The sequence below is a fragment of the Lissotriton helveticus genome, chromosome 1_1 (assembly GCF_964261635.1).
Source record: "Lissotriton helveticus chromosome 1_1, aLisHel1.1, whole genome shotgun sequence".
NCBI classification, from domain to species: domain Eukaryota; kingdom Metazoa; phylum Chordata; class Amphibia; order Caudata; family Salamandridae; genus Lissotriton; species Lissotriton helveticus.
Genome location: NC_136057.1, coordinates 928,076,590 through 928,094,945, shown reverse-complemented (window position 1 = coordinate 928,094,945; position 18,356 = coordinate 928,076,590). Strand labels below are relative to the sequence as shown.

Sequence of the window (18,356 nt, the reverse complement as noted above, 5' to 3'; positions counted from 1 at the left end):
GCTGGGAAGATGTAGAGTACAAGGGGTATCTTTACTGCTGAAATCCTCCCTTGTAGGAAGGAAGACCCCTTCCTCTTGCTCCTGTAAAGGGCACCTTCCAATACAGAAGCATCCCTAGAGCCTTCACTGTGTCAGTATCTTTTTTTAATATCTTGCAGCGCATCGTCAATGTGCTTCCCAAATAAAGCTTCTCCATCGTATTGAAGGTCTAGGATCTTATTGTGAAGTTACGGTCTAAATGAAGTAGCTCGGAGTCATCCATGACGGTGTAAAACTGCTGCACCCCCAGCGATATAAATGCTGTAGTTGCGATATCCATTGAACAATCTATCACTTCTGCAGATGCTCTCTCGCCCTCCTGAATAATTTTCTTAACTTCAAGTTTACTCTCTTCAGGAAGCTGATCCATATACGGAGCCAGGTCAGACCACATCTGTCTGTCATATCTACCCAGTATGGCAAGGGCATTAGCTGCTCTAACCAACAGAGCTGACATTGATGAAAAAAGCTTACCAGCGTTATCCAGGCGCCTGCCTTCCTTATCAGGAGATTTGGTAATGGGTGCAGATGGGTTTATAGATTTTTGCTGAGCTGCCTGAGAAATAACTGAATCCGGTTTGTGATGGCCCACCAAACAAGCTGGAGTATCCTCTGGGGACTTGTATTTGTTCTCCAACCTGGATAACACTGGTGTCACAGTCGCTGGCGTTTTCATGACCTTGAGCCCTTCCTCCCACATATGATCTATAATAGGAATAGCCCTCACTGATTTCCTAAAGGGCTTTTAAAGTCATATAAAAAACAGTCTGCTTGGGTAGCTGGCATAGGCAGATCAAATCTCTTTGCCGCTCTCTCTAACAAGTTATGAAACCCACCAATATCCTCTGGTGGAGAGTCAACAGGCACCAGAGAAGAAGGCGGCGTGGGAATGAGGTAATCGTCCCACTCTCTATGCGGATCTCCAAGCTCTCTCTCCTCCTGATCATCACCCGTAGTAACTGGATCCTGTTGAGGGGCTGATGGAGGTGATTTCTGTAGAGGTTCCGCCAGCATAGTTTAAACCCTCTTTGGAGTAGACTGAATAGAACATGGACGAGGAACTATTGATGGTATTTCCTAAGGTACAGCAGCTAGAGGAAATCTCTTCCTGTGGTCTGCCAACGTGAATTATAGCTCCGTTAATAAAGAAGGTGGCATGCAAACTACATCCTCCGGATAATCTGGATGGTATTGTTGCTTAGAAGTATATGGTTGCTATTCTCCATACTCCTCCTCAAAATTATCCTCCTGACATTTCACGTGCAACTGGGATGGGCTACTCGTGTAGCCAAAGGGCTCATCATCATATTCCTCAGAATCCTGCTCTTCCAACGGCTGAGAAGGTAAATGAGGTGTAATTTTGCTAGGTGAAGTAATTTCCAGTGTAATTTTTCTTGTTCTGATTTTCCCTGTTTTCTCCTCCTCATCGACGGGTAAGTCGACGAGATCACAGACGACACCATTGTTGGAGAAACAGTCATAGACAGTGATTTGAAAACCATCGGCAATGGTATCACCGCATTCAAAGTTGTCATTACCGGTGTCAACCTTGCTGTCGGCGCTGCAGTCGTCACGGTCGTCGACGTCCTCTAGGATACCGGTGTGGACATCATACACAATGTGGACAAATGGGGACAAACTTTTGACGACAGAGCACCCAACGCCGTTGATGCCTTCTTTGACGACAGGCGAACTTCAATCTTCGTCGACGACGACCGAGGTGGTTTCTTTGACGACAGTACTGTTGACCATGAAGTTTTCGTCGACGACTTTCCTTCAGTAGGCAGCAAAGGTTTTTTAAGGAGTGCCTGACTTGAGGGGTGTTTTAGGCAACTCAGAGCTCGCCTTTTTCAGTTGGTTGTTCCCTGAAGAATGTCCCTTCCTCTCCTTTTCATCTTTGTAAGGAGATTTTGAAGGACTGCGCCCATGCGAACCACGAGAGGTCTTTTTAAGGGCCTTTCCTGGACGCTCACCAGATGAATGGGCGTGAGATGATCTTCTCCTCTTATGGGACCTCCTGGATGAAGAAGAAGAGTCCTCATCAATGTCCTCACTTGAAATCACCTCTTTTCATAACTAGGTCATTGTATGTGCCTTGGTTAAAATGAGGTGAAAATCAATAAAAATATTTAAAAAATAAATAAATAAATGAGATCACGTCTTTTCTGGTTTTGAGCTTCTGAAGCCATATAAGGCGGCGGCCCTCACAATCTCTTAAGGATTTTATTAGAAGAGGTATGACATACCTAGCATTCCTTTGCCTTATGGTTGGGATATAGGCAATAAATACAATCTTCATGAGGGTCACCTGTATAAAGCCTTTTCTTCGAGCAGGTAGCACAGGCTCTAAAAAGAACTTTTTTTCCTTTTCTAACATAACTATGCTAGAATGATGGCAAACCAGCACTGAAGATGGATCCTGTAGATGTAGAATGTTGAAAAGAAGCCAAGAACTATATCTAAATGAACTAAGAATGAGAGAAAACTGAGCAGAGCTCAGAGGAGACGCCCTAGCACAACGTACGGCAGACAATCTGAAGGTCCAAGGTTCTCTCAGGAGTGTTCTAGAGGGTGAAGGGTCCTGATTGGCTCAAGAATTACTTTTGGTCTCTTTTACAAAATGAGAGATATGGGTTACAAAATTGAAATGGGCCTCGGCCTAGTTTCTGCTTTGTATAGGTTTAGCATTGCTTTTTTGATGTACCGGGGACTCCCATCTCGACGACGGGGAAGGATTCAAGCATGTGAATCTATGAAAGCTCTAATACTGGAGTAAAATAAGTATTTCCAAACCCTGGGACACTATAAAAAGTAAAAAGCAGCCAAAAACCACAAGGAACTGAATAGTTTCTTGATGAGGAAAGAAGGAGGAAGGTGGTTGGTCCTAGAGGTCCTCAACTACGAAAAAGGATGAGGGCAGCCATATTGCATTAAAGGATGGAGAGGAACTAACTGACAGAATACCGGGTATGGAGGAGCAGTTAGCTGAGAATGCTGGAGGCACATCTAAAAAAACATGAAGAAGTATGGGGAAGCTCAAGAGAGCAGCTGCTCAGATGGTGCAACAAAGTCACGAGAAATACTAGCATTAAATCTAAACACTAGGTATAAAGAGCCTCGGCTGTGAAGTTCAGGAGGGAGTGTGAGAAGTGCATAATTGTTTTTAAAATGGCAAGCTGCACAAAGGATGGCACCCACATGGAAACATGGATACACAATCCATAGACTTTAAATAGTAACAATTCCTAGGCAACAAACCACCTGGCTGAAGTCAGGTGTAACAACAACTTCATAAACAAAACCTCAGTGTACTAACACACAACAATTAAGATGAGATGACGTTCTACTCCATTCAATTTGTTGACACCCTTGTTACATTTGACTATTCAATATGGATACTCGTGTTAATGATATAATTTTTATGCATTGTCAGTTCATGATATGTATGTAAATTTGATACTGTTTTATAATTTTTCAATGGAATAATAAAATGAAAATATTTTTTTTAATATACATTTTTTGAGTGTTCGTACACTGAGGTTTTGTTTATCAACTTGTTGTTACACCGGACTTCAGCCAGGTGGTATGTTGCCTAGGAATTGTTACAATTTAAAGTACTGTTGCCCTGTCCTAGGAACACTTACTAGTTTCAGGGGGTCCCTTTTACCTTTTTTTTTAATTTACACAATCCATAGAGCCAGATAAGTCAAGAGCTTAAGAAAAAAGACCAATATATCTCAAACGCTATACAGCAAGATGCACAGCATGGGACTGTAACAGAAACCCATGCTATTCAAATAATTTAAACCAGGTCAGGGCAATGAATGATATGTCACTTTCAAGACGAGGTAAAGCCTGTAGGACTTTGACCTCTTACGCTACTTTTGCCTCAAAAGAAGCAGCATAGGGTGTGAATGGGTGCTATCCATGGGTGCTATCCACGGATATATCTCATCAGTATATTTTTTCTTTCTTTTAGTCTACTTTAAGACGTTCCTCAGATCGGAAAGTACCTCTACAGTAGGGTACCCATGTTTTGACCATTTGAGTTCTCTTTAATGCGCTCCACTGTTTATTAAATGCTGGGACCACTGTGTTTTAAACCATCAAAGGGCATTCATATCATAAGGCTTTGAAGTTCTAGCCTGAACCCTAAAATGTGAAACCAAGAATGTTGATGTAAAACGTAACCAGTTATTAGTTCTCAGCAGTGTCTGTGTCATCGAAGGTCGTGCCTTTAAGAAAGCCAAGTGGAGCTCCGACCTGTAATTTTAACCACTGCATCTAATTATTTACTTTTCCTATTTAGGGTGGGCCTGAATGCAGAGTTCACATTTTCCTTAAGGGAAATTGATGAAATTAAGAAATCAGAGACAGCAAGCGAATGCACGTGTATAAAGTTTGGTGATAAACATTAAGCCAGAATACAGCTAAAAATTGCAGTTATGACACACGTGGCCGTGCACCACAAGGCACCCAACTACCTCGCTCAAAAGTGGTCTATATCGGGAGGTTCGAGATCCAATAGGAGTACAAAAAATCTACTCCTGAAACCTCGTAGATTCCGGAAAGTGAAAACATACAAGCGCTCCTTCTCAGGAATGGCACCCAGGATCTGGAATGCGCTCCCTCCTGAAACCAGGCTTATCTCCTCCACTGCACTCTTCAAGAAAGAGGTGAAAACCATCCTTCTGGCCAAGATCTCCTGAACCTTATAGGTGTTGGATCAGAGACTCTGCATTGCTTTGTATCACTGCTCACCTTGTCCTTTGGCACTATACTTCTACTTGATGGGGGCACTACTACGCTACTCTCTTACTACCGACCAAGATATGATACACGTTGGTTTACTGATCCACTCTCCCGATGCCCCCACTCATTATTCTCTCTATACTAAAACTTTGGTATAAGCCATCCACACACCCAAGGGGTACCTGTACACCTCTGTAGTGGGATCAATGACATGTGCTGTCTTATATTACTTCTTTACCTGATTGTATATTGATTTGTTTTATGTATGTTATTACTATCCCTGTTATTACCATGTTATTGACTATTATACTGTTCCCATTATCTCTGTTGACTCCTACTGCCCCTACCCTGTCTTTGTGAAGCGCTCTGATATCTGTAAGGATCCTGTTCGCGCTATATAAAACGTTGAATAAATAAATAAATAAATAAATAAATAAATCGTTCAGCACTAACATTGGCAAGTACTAGTTATTTTAAAGGTTGAGTAAGGAAACAAAATTCTTAAGCTTTCTCTTCCTAGATTTGTGTTGCTCTTTGCAGTACTATGAGATAAGTGAAGGCAGCGAAGGGAACGATTCATTCTGTTTTGCTAGAAATTGCTTGAAAATCCTACCAAATTATTTCCCATTTGCTTTCTGCCAATCTGGAAGTCTTTCTGTCCTTGATTATGAGGAGTGTCTGCTCAATCACTAACCGAGCCATCAGCATGGTGTAAGTGAGAAAGAAGAGTTGGAAGAGTACCATAAGATTATTTACCCTTTGCAGGAATCTACTTGGCTTGCTGGTCATTTAAGATTTGGATAATGAGATCTGTAGAATTTTGATATAGCAGTGCTATGCGCTTCAGAATTAAGAGCAACAAAGTAGACTTTCTTTTCGAACTTGAAGAATCTTTTCTACAGTCTTTTCAGTGAACTTTGTTTCTTATGTGAAAGCAAGCTTATTTGTTTGGGGCATTTCAGCGATGGGAGCACTTTGGGTAAAGTAAAAATAAGTGTAGGTACAGAAATTTGGAAGTCAAAAACACGCGACTCCTCATCAGGTTTCTCACGAGAATCAGAAAATTACCGTTACTTTGCGCCAATTGTACATGCTGTAGGTCATGATTCCTACAGATTATGCCCATGTTAGTCATAAAACAACTATCCAAAATTAAATACATTTACAGACTCAGCTAATAAGATGGTAGGATAATGTAAAGAGTCTGAATTTTAAATTGGTACAGGTTGAAAAAATTATGGCAGCAAACGTTTGCTAGCACATGGCTTGTTTTTTCACAGCACTGTAAATACCAGGGATGATATTAATCGCTTTAATGGTACTCATTTTATTGAGCACGATTGGATGAAGGCTGCGCATGCCTTACTGAATTTCAAATTTGACATAAGTAAAACAGACAACAAAAAAAGTCAGATAAGCAGAAAGACCATCACCACAGCGTGTCAAGCAAGGTGACTAAATGACTTAAGCAGTACTTGGAGAGAAATAGTTTAAAAACCTTCCTCAGGACCAAAAATGACAGAAAAACGAGCTCAAGTCTCAAACACCCAGATTTTTGGTCAATTAAGTGGCAAAAAGACATATTTAGAGCAAATATAACTTAGTAGCTTTGCTGCCCACCATTTGCATGACTAGAAGATCAGTCACATTTGTGGGAATACACAGCTGGTGGTTTTTCTGTTAACTAGGAGGATACATTCTCTTTCAAAGTAAAAAATAAAAAAAAACAATTTCCAGGACTAATCTCAAAATGGACCATTAAAGCCTATCTCCTGAGATGTCTGGAAGCGGTACCTTGCTGCCAAGAATGCTATATATAGTTAGGATTGTAACCAGTTACAGAGGGGGGGGGGGTGGGGGGGGAGAGAGGGGGGGGGGGGCAGTTAGGTCTTTTCTTAACCAATATGAAAAATCGAAATTTGCAAACCCTATAAAGTCAAAGTTCAAAGCTCCTCCGCATAAATTCACATGCCAGAGACTGCAATTTAAGTGAATTATTTTAATAACTGTACCAAATGAAAGAAGAAGAATTGGAGGAATAAAGGTTATCGAATTTAACTAGAGGAAGGTAAAAAGTCATGTAAAATTCAGACTTTAAAGGACATCTGTCTACTTACCCGATTTTTGAGCTCATTAAATTGGAGCTTTTGCTTTAAACCTCCGCTTGCACTTCACAAAACCTATTTTCTTCCTAATGTCATAATAGAATTTATAAATGCCAGGCTTTTCAATACACATAAAAGTTAATGTTAACAGCCTGGCTCTGAATCTGGCTGGTCTAGTATAATTCTGACAACACGTCTGAAAACTTGGTTTTGAATATGTGCTGCCTAAGCTCTAGAAACGCTGACCACTGTTGGGCGAATCCCTAAGCGGCTAAAATAAATCACGGACTGAAGGAGATGACATTGAAGCAGTCTACAAACAGGGTACTAAAGTACGAACTTAGCAAAAAAACAAGCATGTGCTGCCCATTTCAAAATCAATAACACAGTGAAAGTGAAAAGCTGAAACCCTGATCGCTCTTACAGAAGCAATACATTAGTGTTGGGGAAAAAGGCTGTAACCACCACAAATGGGAGCTCTCTGGCCATTTTTATGCAGCTTTTCAAACGAGTGCGCATCTGCAAAATCAATATACATAAAAAGCAAAAGACAGAAGGGAATACGTTTTGAGCAGAATTCTTAGGAGAGACTACCAGATTGTCTTCAATAATTTCATGATCAATAGAGGTTTTGCTGCTACTTTTTGCAAGAAGAGTTGCATGTTCATTACCTCATTCAAAATTATGATTTGCTTTGTAAATTAAGACAGACTAAACAGTTTCAAACTGGATAATGAAGCATCACAATCATTCAACTCAAGGTGGCACAACGAGACCATACCAGAAGCAGAATGGACGCCATATACATAAAACTCTAATATTAATTTTCTAGGAAAGCATTTTATTTTAGGAAAACTGCTCACATCATCTGTATCTTTGACTCGAAGAATCTGTTCTCGTAGGTCCTGTAAGTCATTAAACGTAGATTGTGCCGTTATGGAATATACTAATGCAAAGCCTTGTCCGTTTTTCATGTAGAGGTCCCTCATTGCTGTAAATTGTTCCTGTGGCATAAAATAGTACAACAACAAAAATCCAGAATTATACAGATTTCAACCGAAATATTCTTAAAAAATATATGTTTGAGTTGTATCAACAAATAAAATGAGCTCAAGCACGTAATCCATTCACATAAAGGCGAAATCGATGTAGCATTCAAAAAACGTTTGCAGTGATATCAGTCATGGGTACATTTTCCCCCTTTCCCACTTAATTAAATTCCTTTACTCAGTTTGTCATTGCATGCTCTGTAGTTACTGCTCCTTCCCCGTCTTTCAACTAAACATAGGAGTTCCGTTACCCACCCTTGTGGTTTTCGTGCATCCTTTGTTAATTGTTCTATATATATTATAGAAGTTAATAAAGGTCTAGAGTCTGATGAGTGAATTATTCGTGTTTGTATTTCTGCCCATTACACTAAACAGAAGTATTCAAAGTATTCTTTAATAACATGTACTACATTATTTATCATACAATACAAACCTTAAACATGACTGGGCTTAGACTCACAGCCCCCGCCTCCCACCAGAAGTAGAGACACGAAGGGATTTAGCAGGTTAAACATACAGCTAAGAAGGCATTGCCTCGTATGTTTAAAATGAATGATGTTCTTACTGCCTTGGAAAAATGCATATGCAGCAATCAAAAGGTGTAACCAATGTACCTGTACCTATTCTTGTTAAACTATCATCTTGTGTAACACCAAGGCAAGATAAAACAAGTTGTTACTGGAAGGTTGGGGTGCCAGAGACATGTGTGCATAGTCATTAAATTAAGCTGCCAACACATGTACAAGATCAATTCACTACTTAAGATGAAACGGCATTAGCACGTAAGGAATCAACTAATAAGTACAAGAAAATGGTGAGGATGGGCTATTCCACTGCAGATCAGATGCACAAAAAGAAATTGTTAGAACGTATGTATCCTTAACCAATCCATAAGTCGTGAATAGCATCTCCAACGGCAAACCACTTGCACTGGTTAAGTGTCAGACACTAATTGTGGACAGAAGCAGGAGGAGCTACGCAAGTGCTCGTATGCACAATACTTCCTTACTACTATCTTCTGGAACGACTACTAAGGAGAAGAATAAAATAGACTATGGAGATAAGACTATGGAGATAACAGACCAGAAAAAATCGGAAAAGGAGTTAAACCTGCCATGAATATATAGAACAATGCCTTCTAAGACATGTAGGCAAACACCTTTCATAATAAGGGCAAATTGGTACAAAACTCAAAAAGCATCTGTTGATGCTATACTATAATCCTGGTGGGATGGGCTGTGTGTTGGTGAGGTCCCTTAAATGAGAAGAATGCAGACATAATTTTGAAGTAAAACCTTGGTTTTCGGGCCATATCCTTGTTGGGAGGCGCCCATTCCCATATCAGTTTGCCTGTTTATAATCAGTAACTATAGCTACCTTAGAATGACAAATCTGCACACATTGCTTTAAAGTGTCGTATTTTCCACCGTTATAAAAGCACACAGTGTGTAACGACAGTATTCTGTTTTAGTTTCCCCACTTTGCTGTAGGCATGTCGTCGAGGACCCTTACCGTTTTGCTGCATCTGTTTTTCTTGCACCCATTTTTGTGTTTTCCTCAAATATAATTCTGTTCCGCCAAGTAAAGATGTGCTCTTGGTAAACATATTTCATATTCGAATCTGAACTTCTGGCCTAAATGCCAGACCTTTTTATCCAGGAATGTATTTCTAGCACCCATCTAGCGCTGTTCAATCGGTAGAAGCTAGTGCTAGAGGAGAACATGTAATTCTAACGTTGTACCCAAAAGTGGCAACATCCCTTTTTGTCATATGATTCAGTTTTTTTTTTAAATAGTTTAATGGGATGTGAACCACTGTGGTATATTTTCACTAACCCAGTCCTTGCTATGGGGAGAATAATCATATCCATCTCAGATATCCCTAGTCTTAAACAAGCTAAAAATGCACCAATATTAACAGTCCAGCTCAAAATACCGTGCCACCTCAACTAAATCCACACTAATTCTGCCATGTTGAGCCTCCTCCATGAAGTGAATCTGTGCTACTATGGCACTGCAAGCACAATTACATGCCCTTGCCAAACATGTTGCCCGCCCACTTTGGGGCAGGTTTCTTTAAACTTATGCTGTCCCCTTTACAATGCCTTAAAAGCAATATCCTGTTGCAAGAAGATTGAGTTGGGTGTGAAAGTCTTATATAGGAAGGCTGTCTGGGAGTCTTTTGTTCAGTGGGCAGAAAAGTTCTCTTTACTGATTTTGTGGTTAAGACTCTTAAAATACATTTCTATTCTATGACTAAATTTGACTACATGGCTTCTTTTGAATGAATGTATCCATCTAGGGTTCAGTGCACACGTTTTCAACAGCAGGGATATAATCCTTTCAATAAATTTATATCCGGCATCTCATTTAATATTCCTTTCAGAGCAGGATCTTTTACAATGGCAAACCCCAAATCTTTACACTATGATGCAGTTCTTGGTATCACATTTGAAACTCTGCCTCGACTCTTCAGAGGAAGGTGTCTTTTCAATACTTTCTGAATGGAGGTTAACGGCTTATTTCACTTGCATGTGGCACTGCACAATTTATCTTAAACGCTTTCATGGCAGATCTTGGAAGACTGAGGAGCTTGCATCCCTGAAACCTCGTTACATAGAGTACTTTTTGGGTTTCTGGATTATTTTAACTGGAAACACCTTTCCTTTACTTGAGAGACTTAAACGGTCTGGATTTTGTGAGGCATTGATCATCGATGTGCTCGTCACACTAGTCTGTATAGATTTCAGTCTCTGCCAGCTCTTCAAAGTCTTCCAGAATGGAAATCTGACTTTACCAATGTTTCCACTTGCACATCTTAAGAGCTTTTGTTTAAACCTCACAATCATTACACTGCTGCAGTTCAATGTCAAACTCACACTACAAAGGTTTTCAATACATAGGAACACATGATCAGACAACGGATAACGACTAGGTTACCCTGTAAGCATATATTTGTAGAGTGTAATGCTGCAGATTCACATGCTATGCACACTCCTGCCATCTAGGGTTGGGCATGGACACAACAACTTTTTTTTCTCAGTCTTTTTTTATTGCTGATGTGACATCGACTCACCCTCTTCGAGAGAATGTGCCTGTTCAAAGCTCCATTGTTAGAGTTTTCATTTTTACCCCGCCATTGTTAGCAAGTTACAATACTAATTGCTACTGAACGTGTGTGTTACATGTTTAAATAGGTACAGATATATATATATATATATATATATAAATGGCGTCCAACTGAGATTCCTGGGACTTGTGGTCCGTAAAGATGCCTGTGATTTATTAAGTCCTTTAAGTAAGGTCGAGTGTTCTAGCAATAATACTGCATTGTCTTCATGAACCTTGAGTAGGCTGTGTTTTAGCAGTTGGCATGTTAAGTATTCAAGGAGTCCTTTGCTCCCGAGTCCCAGGCAGTCCGGAACTCAAAGCCTCGGCTTACTGACTGAGCCAGCATGGTGTCCGCCGATGGTCTTTACGGACCACAAGTCCAAGCATGTTTCACTTGAAGCTCGGAGAACTTTCGTGTGCCTCTCATCTGCCTAGGGCAATTATATATATATATATATATATATATATATATATATATATATATATATATATATATATATATATATATATATATATATATATATAAACTCCAACTTGCCGCGTTTGTGCTTCTCCGCACCGGCAGGTACTCAGACTACTAAATAAGCAAAAGTCAGTCTTCTGTTGTAGTTTTCAAATATTTAATTCGGTGCAAGCCATCAGACGCGTTTCGGACTTCACGTCCTTGCTCACTGATGGGGAGTGTTATAAGTAACCGCCATTTAACCTGAGATCACAAACAGATTAACAGCAGCCCATGAGGAAGGGGGGGGTGTCCCCTGAAACGCGTCGGGCAATTGAGTGATTGTGGAAGCAGCAAAAGCATGTTTCACTTGAAGCTCGGAGAACTTTCGTGTGCCTCTCATCTGCTTAGGGCACTTTGATATATATATATATATATATATATATATATATATATATATATATATATAGTTATAGATATAGATATATAGATATATATCGAAAGACGTCTTGCTCTGCCAGAATAAATACCTTTTGATTCGATCAGTGGGCCCGTGGAGATTCTTGACTTTGATACTTCCTGCATCTTGTATATATTTAAAGGCAACAGCCGAAACGCGTCGACCATCCTGTTTGTTTTGCACGAGGTGTAAATGAAATAAATTACCTGGAAAAGGAAAAAGCGTTGTGGACTCCCTCTGTGCTGTGGTATGGCCGTCACTCATCATTTATCTTTAGTAAGCACAGACAATCAATACAACTTTCTAATCTATAATTTATTAGACTAAATTGGACTGTTAAAGCTTTCCTAGGTAAGACAGTCCTAAACATGAACCTCTAAATTCCCTTCTCGACTAACTTGGAGTCCTGGGCACTGCCATTAGTTGCATGTATTACAGATTTACCGATAGTAATGCACCCCTTGGACGTGGATTTACAGTCCTGAATGACCACTCGTTTTGGTCCGATGAAGGAACTCCTCTCCCCCAGTTTTTTTCGATGTCTGGACGGGGAATGACAATCCATAAGGGCCCCTCCTTGGGTCTGGGGAAGAGCCTCCTTCCTGCTTTCATTGACGACGCTATGCAGGCCTCCTTGATCTACGAGGACCAGAACGGAGGTCTACTTGTACTCTGTATGGTAGCGAGCCGGTCGTCGCCGATCTGCACTCGACATTTGCTCTCCTTTCGCGCTACTTTGCTTCTCATCATGATGTCCTTACCTCAAAAGTCTGGTTATTCTTTCTTTGTCTAAATTGCACTTTACTAGAATTTTACCGCTGCTCGTACCCCTCCCTACTCTTTTATCGTTACTCGATACCTATCATGTCAATTTAATTTTTGCTTGTCCTTAATATATTTCGCATTCTTTTACCCTTACCCAAAACCTCCCCTGTTAATGTAATTATTGCTTGTTTTTGCATTCCCCCTCAACCCTACCCCGCAATTTCTTGGCTTCTGTCTCTCCATTCCCAAATGAGTACTTCCACTTCCTGATTCTATCCTATTACCCCATCTCGGTTCACCTCACACTCCCCCTTCAATTCTCTGCTCTCCCTCTTATTTATCATCCCCCCCCCTTCAACCCAATCCCGTGATCCTCACACCCTTCCCCCCACTTTGTCTCCCTCTCCTCCCCTTTTGGGTTAACTCATCCTATGGTGGCTACCGCTAACTTCTCCTCTGTACTACAACCCTTCTCAATCTCAACCCTCGACAATTCGTAACTCTTGACCCAACCTTTGAGCCTATCCTCCCACACTCTCTGACTTATCTCTCTGCCCTCTCCACTTTCACTCCACTTTTTCTCCTGCCCGCTCATTCAACCATCCAAGCTGTCTTATTATGCCTCCCTCCAATCACTCCGTCACTCCACCCGACACTTTAATCACTAGGTTTGACACCAACTCGTGGACCATCCTTTACCCTCCCAATCTCTCTAAAAATGCCAAGAAAAACCTGAAACAAACTCCTAATTCGTCACCACGAAACCCTTTTTGTAGACAATTACCTTAGCCTTACTTCCATTGTCAAGACCAATTACATCTTCTACTCGAAGCGTCCCTCCAAATGGAAAAGGATCTTCCTCCGCCACTTACCCATAAAGAAATCCATCAAAATCCCATATTGCCTAAAGCTATCCACCACCCCATCCCCCACATTCGCTGGAGAAATTGACATCTCCATCTTCAAATCAGGAAATATCCTCATTCAAGCTTCTGAAAACAACCTCACCATTTTCGAACGCTACTTCAACCACCTATATGATCTACTATCCTCACCTTCTCATTCTTCCTCAGCCGTGCAAACACACAAAGTCCTAACAACGACACTTCCCCTGACTTCAGCTCCACCTCCCCCTGAATCCTTCGATATCTTTGAAATCTCCCAATCCCAGTCCTTGCCTCCCACCACTAACACTACACCTGCTCCTACGTTTGTCCCCTGCTCCTCTTATCGGACTCCCACCCCCTCCACTACCCCGGACTCTCTCACACATCCCCAACCTCTTACCTCTCTTTCCTCCTTTCCCCTGCTGCCCGATCCTTCTTCTCCTTTCCCCTCTCCCCTCTCCACTACCTCCTACCCCCTCACACCCAACCCAAACCTCACCCCTCCTACCTCTCTTTCCTCCTCCCCCAATCCCTGTTGCCCCTACTCCTCCCCTACAACTCATTGAATCCCCACACTCCTTTTCCATTACTGCACAAGAATGCGGATCAAAAAGATCTGGTAGTATGTGAGGACAAAGACAGGATTGCCCATCTCACCCCCTTCCCCCCCCCCCCCCCGACACCCCCTCCCTTAGCACCCATCAAACCGCTGGGTTACTGGACACGCACATAGCCATCCTACAGCAGGTCGGAATCGGTAACACCCCTCTCATCCCGCCTCCTGGATTCCCCCCTCACCCACCGCCTACCCCTCCCCCCCGAATAAATTGGAACAAACCCCCATCCACACGGACCCCCTTTCCTCCTTATCCTCCCCCTTCATAACTCAGTCGCTTCTTAACATTGAAATCCACCTTTCTATCTTATCATTAGATCTCTCCTCCCTCAGGAAAGACTTGATCACCCTCCATGACACTAAATCTTCCAACCATCCCATCTCCTTCAGCGACACTCCTCCCAACTTTTCTCCCCCTCCCCAAGGTTGCACCTCTCCTAATGACATCCTCTACGATGGATTCCCCCGTAACTACCTTCCCATCTCTCCTCTTAAGTCTGCTCACCCTCCCTCCCTGGACCTAAATATCTCTAAGAATCCCTACCCTCCTAGCCCTTTGACCGTTGAATCTCACATACCTCTTCCCCCCTTGTCATCGTCCCCTGGGATTAAACCCCGCTCCACCACCACCGGCTCGTCCGAGCTCCCTCCATCATCATCTATGACTACTGATAAGGATATTCCTCACTCCACTATTCCCGTGATCCTGGGAATTAGCCTCAACCCCATCTCCCCCCGTTCGCCTAAGCCTCCCCCGCAACGCACCACTGTCTACTCTGAAACTACTCCTGTTTTCAACCCCAAACCCCTTAACTGCATGCTCATCAACTGTCGATCGGCTGCACGTCATGCCACGGAAATCTCGAAGACTATCCTCAGTGAAGCCATTGACATCGCCTTTCTTACAGAAACCTGGCTCAAGGCTCACTCCTCATCTATTCTCGACAGGCTACTCCATCCTCAGAAAAGACAGACCTGTCAAAATCGGGGGTGGCCTAGCCATCATCTATAAAGAGGACCTTCCTCTCTCACTTTTTCAAGAACCCCGACCAAACCACTTTTGAATATCTTATAGTTCAGGGGGCCCCTCCTATTCGACTCCACAATATCTATCATCCCCCTGGTGACCCTATTCCGTTTGTAGAGGAACTGTCGGACCTTCTTTCCGAAGCCTCGATTTCCTACTCCAATAACATTTTTCTCCGAGACTTCAATATTTACTGGAACAATATTAATGACCCCTCGTTTTAACCCTCAATGATCTCCTTGACGTTACTGACTTGATCCAACTTTGCCATTCTCCTACACATGACAAAGGAGCGACGCTAGATGCGATAATCACCAGCAAAGATGTAGCCTCCCTCTCGAACATTGTCCCCATCGATTGGTCGGACCATCCTCTTCACGATCAACAGATTCACTCCTCCCGCCACTAACCTTAAAATTAAGAAACTAACCAGAAACCTTCACCTTATTCCCCCTGGCGCACTAGAATCTTCACTCAAAGCCAAACTTCATCTTCCCCCTCCCTCCTCCCTCACAAAATGCGAACGATATTACCGAACACTACAACAAAAAATCACTGAAATCCTTGACCACCAGCCAAACTAAACGCGCAAAAAAACATCCCTTACAAATCCTGATTTAATGCTGAACTTAACAATGAAAGACGTGCACTCAGAATGTCCGAGCGCTCCTGGAGACAACACCCCTCTCCCTCGAACCTCGCCCTACTCAGATCCGCTAGGAACAACTACAAAAAACACATCCTTAGTGAAAAAGCCTCCTCCTTCCGCGCTCAACTGGATCGAGCCAAGAATAGACCCAGGGAATTATTTAACATCATCAAAAAAACAAACTGCTTCCGCCACCCCCAAGTTGACCGCCACCACAGAAATTGCGAACTAATTGCAAATTACTTCTCCGAAAAAACTGCCAAGATCGACGCATCCTTTGCTTCAAATACCCCCCCCCCGCAAGGTGCTCACCCCTCTTTGTCCTCCCACCCTTGACACCTTTGCCTCCTCTTGATCCCTTTCCCCCCTCTGATCCTGCTCCTCGCCCGCTCACTGCCACCCCTCAAGATCTTTTCCTCCCTAGCGCATAGCCTAAAAACGATGTCTCCTGGCTTCATTTTAGCCCAGTTTGAGTGAGAAGTTCTCAACGTCATATCCAAGCTCAAGCCCTCCTCTCATACCTTGGACCCTCTCCCTTCCAATATCGTTCAAGACCTAAAGCATATCATCACTCCTTATTGGACTACCATCATCAACACATCCCTGGCCACGGGTTGTGTCCCTGTTTTCCTCCAGCTGGGCCAAATTTCACCCAAATTATAAAAATACTACAGCCGACCCTAACGACCTTAACAACCTTCGCCCCATCTCTAATCTTCCCCTTCTCTCTAAAGCACTTGAAAAATGCGTCCTGCTCCAACTAGATAAACACATTGACTCATTTTCCCTTCTTGATGTATTTCAGTCAGGTTTCCGAAAAGGTTGTAGCACTGAAACTGCGATGCTCAACATTGTTGATGACATCCACCACTCCCTTGACAAGGGGGAGGCTTCTCTTCTCATCCTTCTTGACCTTTCTGCTGTCTTCGATACTGTCAACCACTCTGCCCTACTCAATACCCTCAAAGATCGCTTTGGCATCAATGCTCCCATTCTTAAATGGTTCACCTCCTTCTTCCAGCACAGATCCCAGCAAATCAAAATCAGCAGTTGCCTCACGAAACCTACACCCGTCTCCCTTGGTGTACCCCAGGGGTCTATTCTCTCTCCCTCTCTTTTGAACCTCTTCATAGAGCCCCTCACCCTCATTCTAAAGAAAGCAGGTATCAACTACCACCTCTATGCTGATGACACCCAAATTGCTGTAAAATTAAATCCCACTCTGATATTCTGTATCTCAATGACACCCTGCCTAAGATCCAACAATGGTTCCCTCACAACCACCTGAAACTCAACCCTAAAAAACTGAAATCATTCTCTTTGCCCCTAAAAATAACCATCTCCCCATGCAACACTGGCTCTCTGACCTAAATGCTCTCAACTGCTCCCTTACCATCTCTAACTCAGTCAAATCTCTCGGTATTAGCATAGACCAAAACATCAGCCTTTCCCCTCACATAAAAAGTACTGCCAAAGGAGCACTCTTTTCACTTCACCTCAAAAAAATCAAACCCTTCATCCCTGCTGATGACTTTAAATCTGTTGTACAATCATTAGTTCTCTCCAGACTCGACTACGGCAACTCTTTGCTCTTAGGTACTCCTAAAGTCCATCTAGCCCCAATCAAGTCAGGCTTGAACCTTGCGGCCAGGCTTATCACGGATTCTAAGAGGCGGGATCACATCTCGCCCATCCTCAAAGATCTCCAATGGCTTCCCCTGGATGGCAGATCCATCTACAAAAACGCCTGTCTTACGCATAAGGCCTTGCACCCTCAAACCCCACTGTATCAAAAACTTCACAAAGCCGGCTGCTCCAGAGAATTGAGAAGCTCCAATGCCAATTTTGGTTAAAAAGAAATCAACTCGAGCACGCTCTTTCTCCTGTAATTCTCCCAACATTTGGAACTCTCTTCCCAAAGATCTACGTTGCAACCCCTCATACTTCAGCTTCAAAAAAGATCTCAAACCACACCTTCTCCTCAAATACTGGGGTCCTTAATTCTGCTTCCCTCCCAGGTGTGTCTCCTAACCTCCCCCTTATTTTTCCTTTATGCCCCTCTGCTTCTTACTGAACCCTCCAACCCCGCTTTGCTTCCCACATCTTCCTCCTTTTCACTTCATTCCCCTACTTGTTCTCTTCTCTGCTTACTTCCTCCATATCCCCTCCTCACCCCTATTCTCTCCCCCTTCTACTCTGACCTTTCCCACTTACTCCTTCATCCAATCGCCCTTGTCTGGTTCTTAATGTTACTGCCTATACCTTTGATTTATATTGATTGTTCCTTTACTTTTTGTTCTCATAACCTGCCTCTCCTTTATGTTTGACCTGTCAATTATATTTGTTTTTATCTTTTGCCTGTAAAGCGCTCTGATACCCTTGGGTCCTGCCAGCGCTATATAAAACGGTTTAAATAAAGCAAATAAAAATAAATAAATATTCACGCAATAGAAC

General features: G+C 42.4%; 1 protein-coding gene across 2 annotated transcripts in view; it reads right to left on the bottom strand.

The window, feature by feature from the left end:
* RAP1B (RAP1B, member of RAS oncogene family) overlaps positions 1-18,356 on the bottom strand; it is a 495,913-nt gene that overhangs the window by 159,044 nt on the left and 318,513 nt on the right. For both annotated transcript variants that reach the window (XM_078676580.1, XM_078676587.1), the window contains one exon: positions 7,760-7,900. In XM_078676580.1, the coding sequence (XP_078532706.1) occupies positions 7,760-7,900 (141 nt within the window). The remainder of the gene's footprint in view (positions 1-7,759; positions 7,901-18,356) is intronic.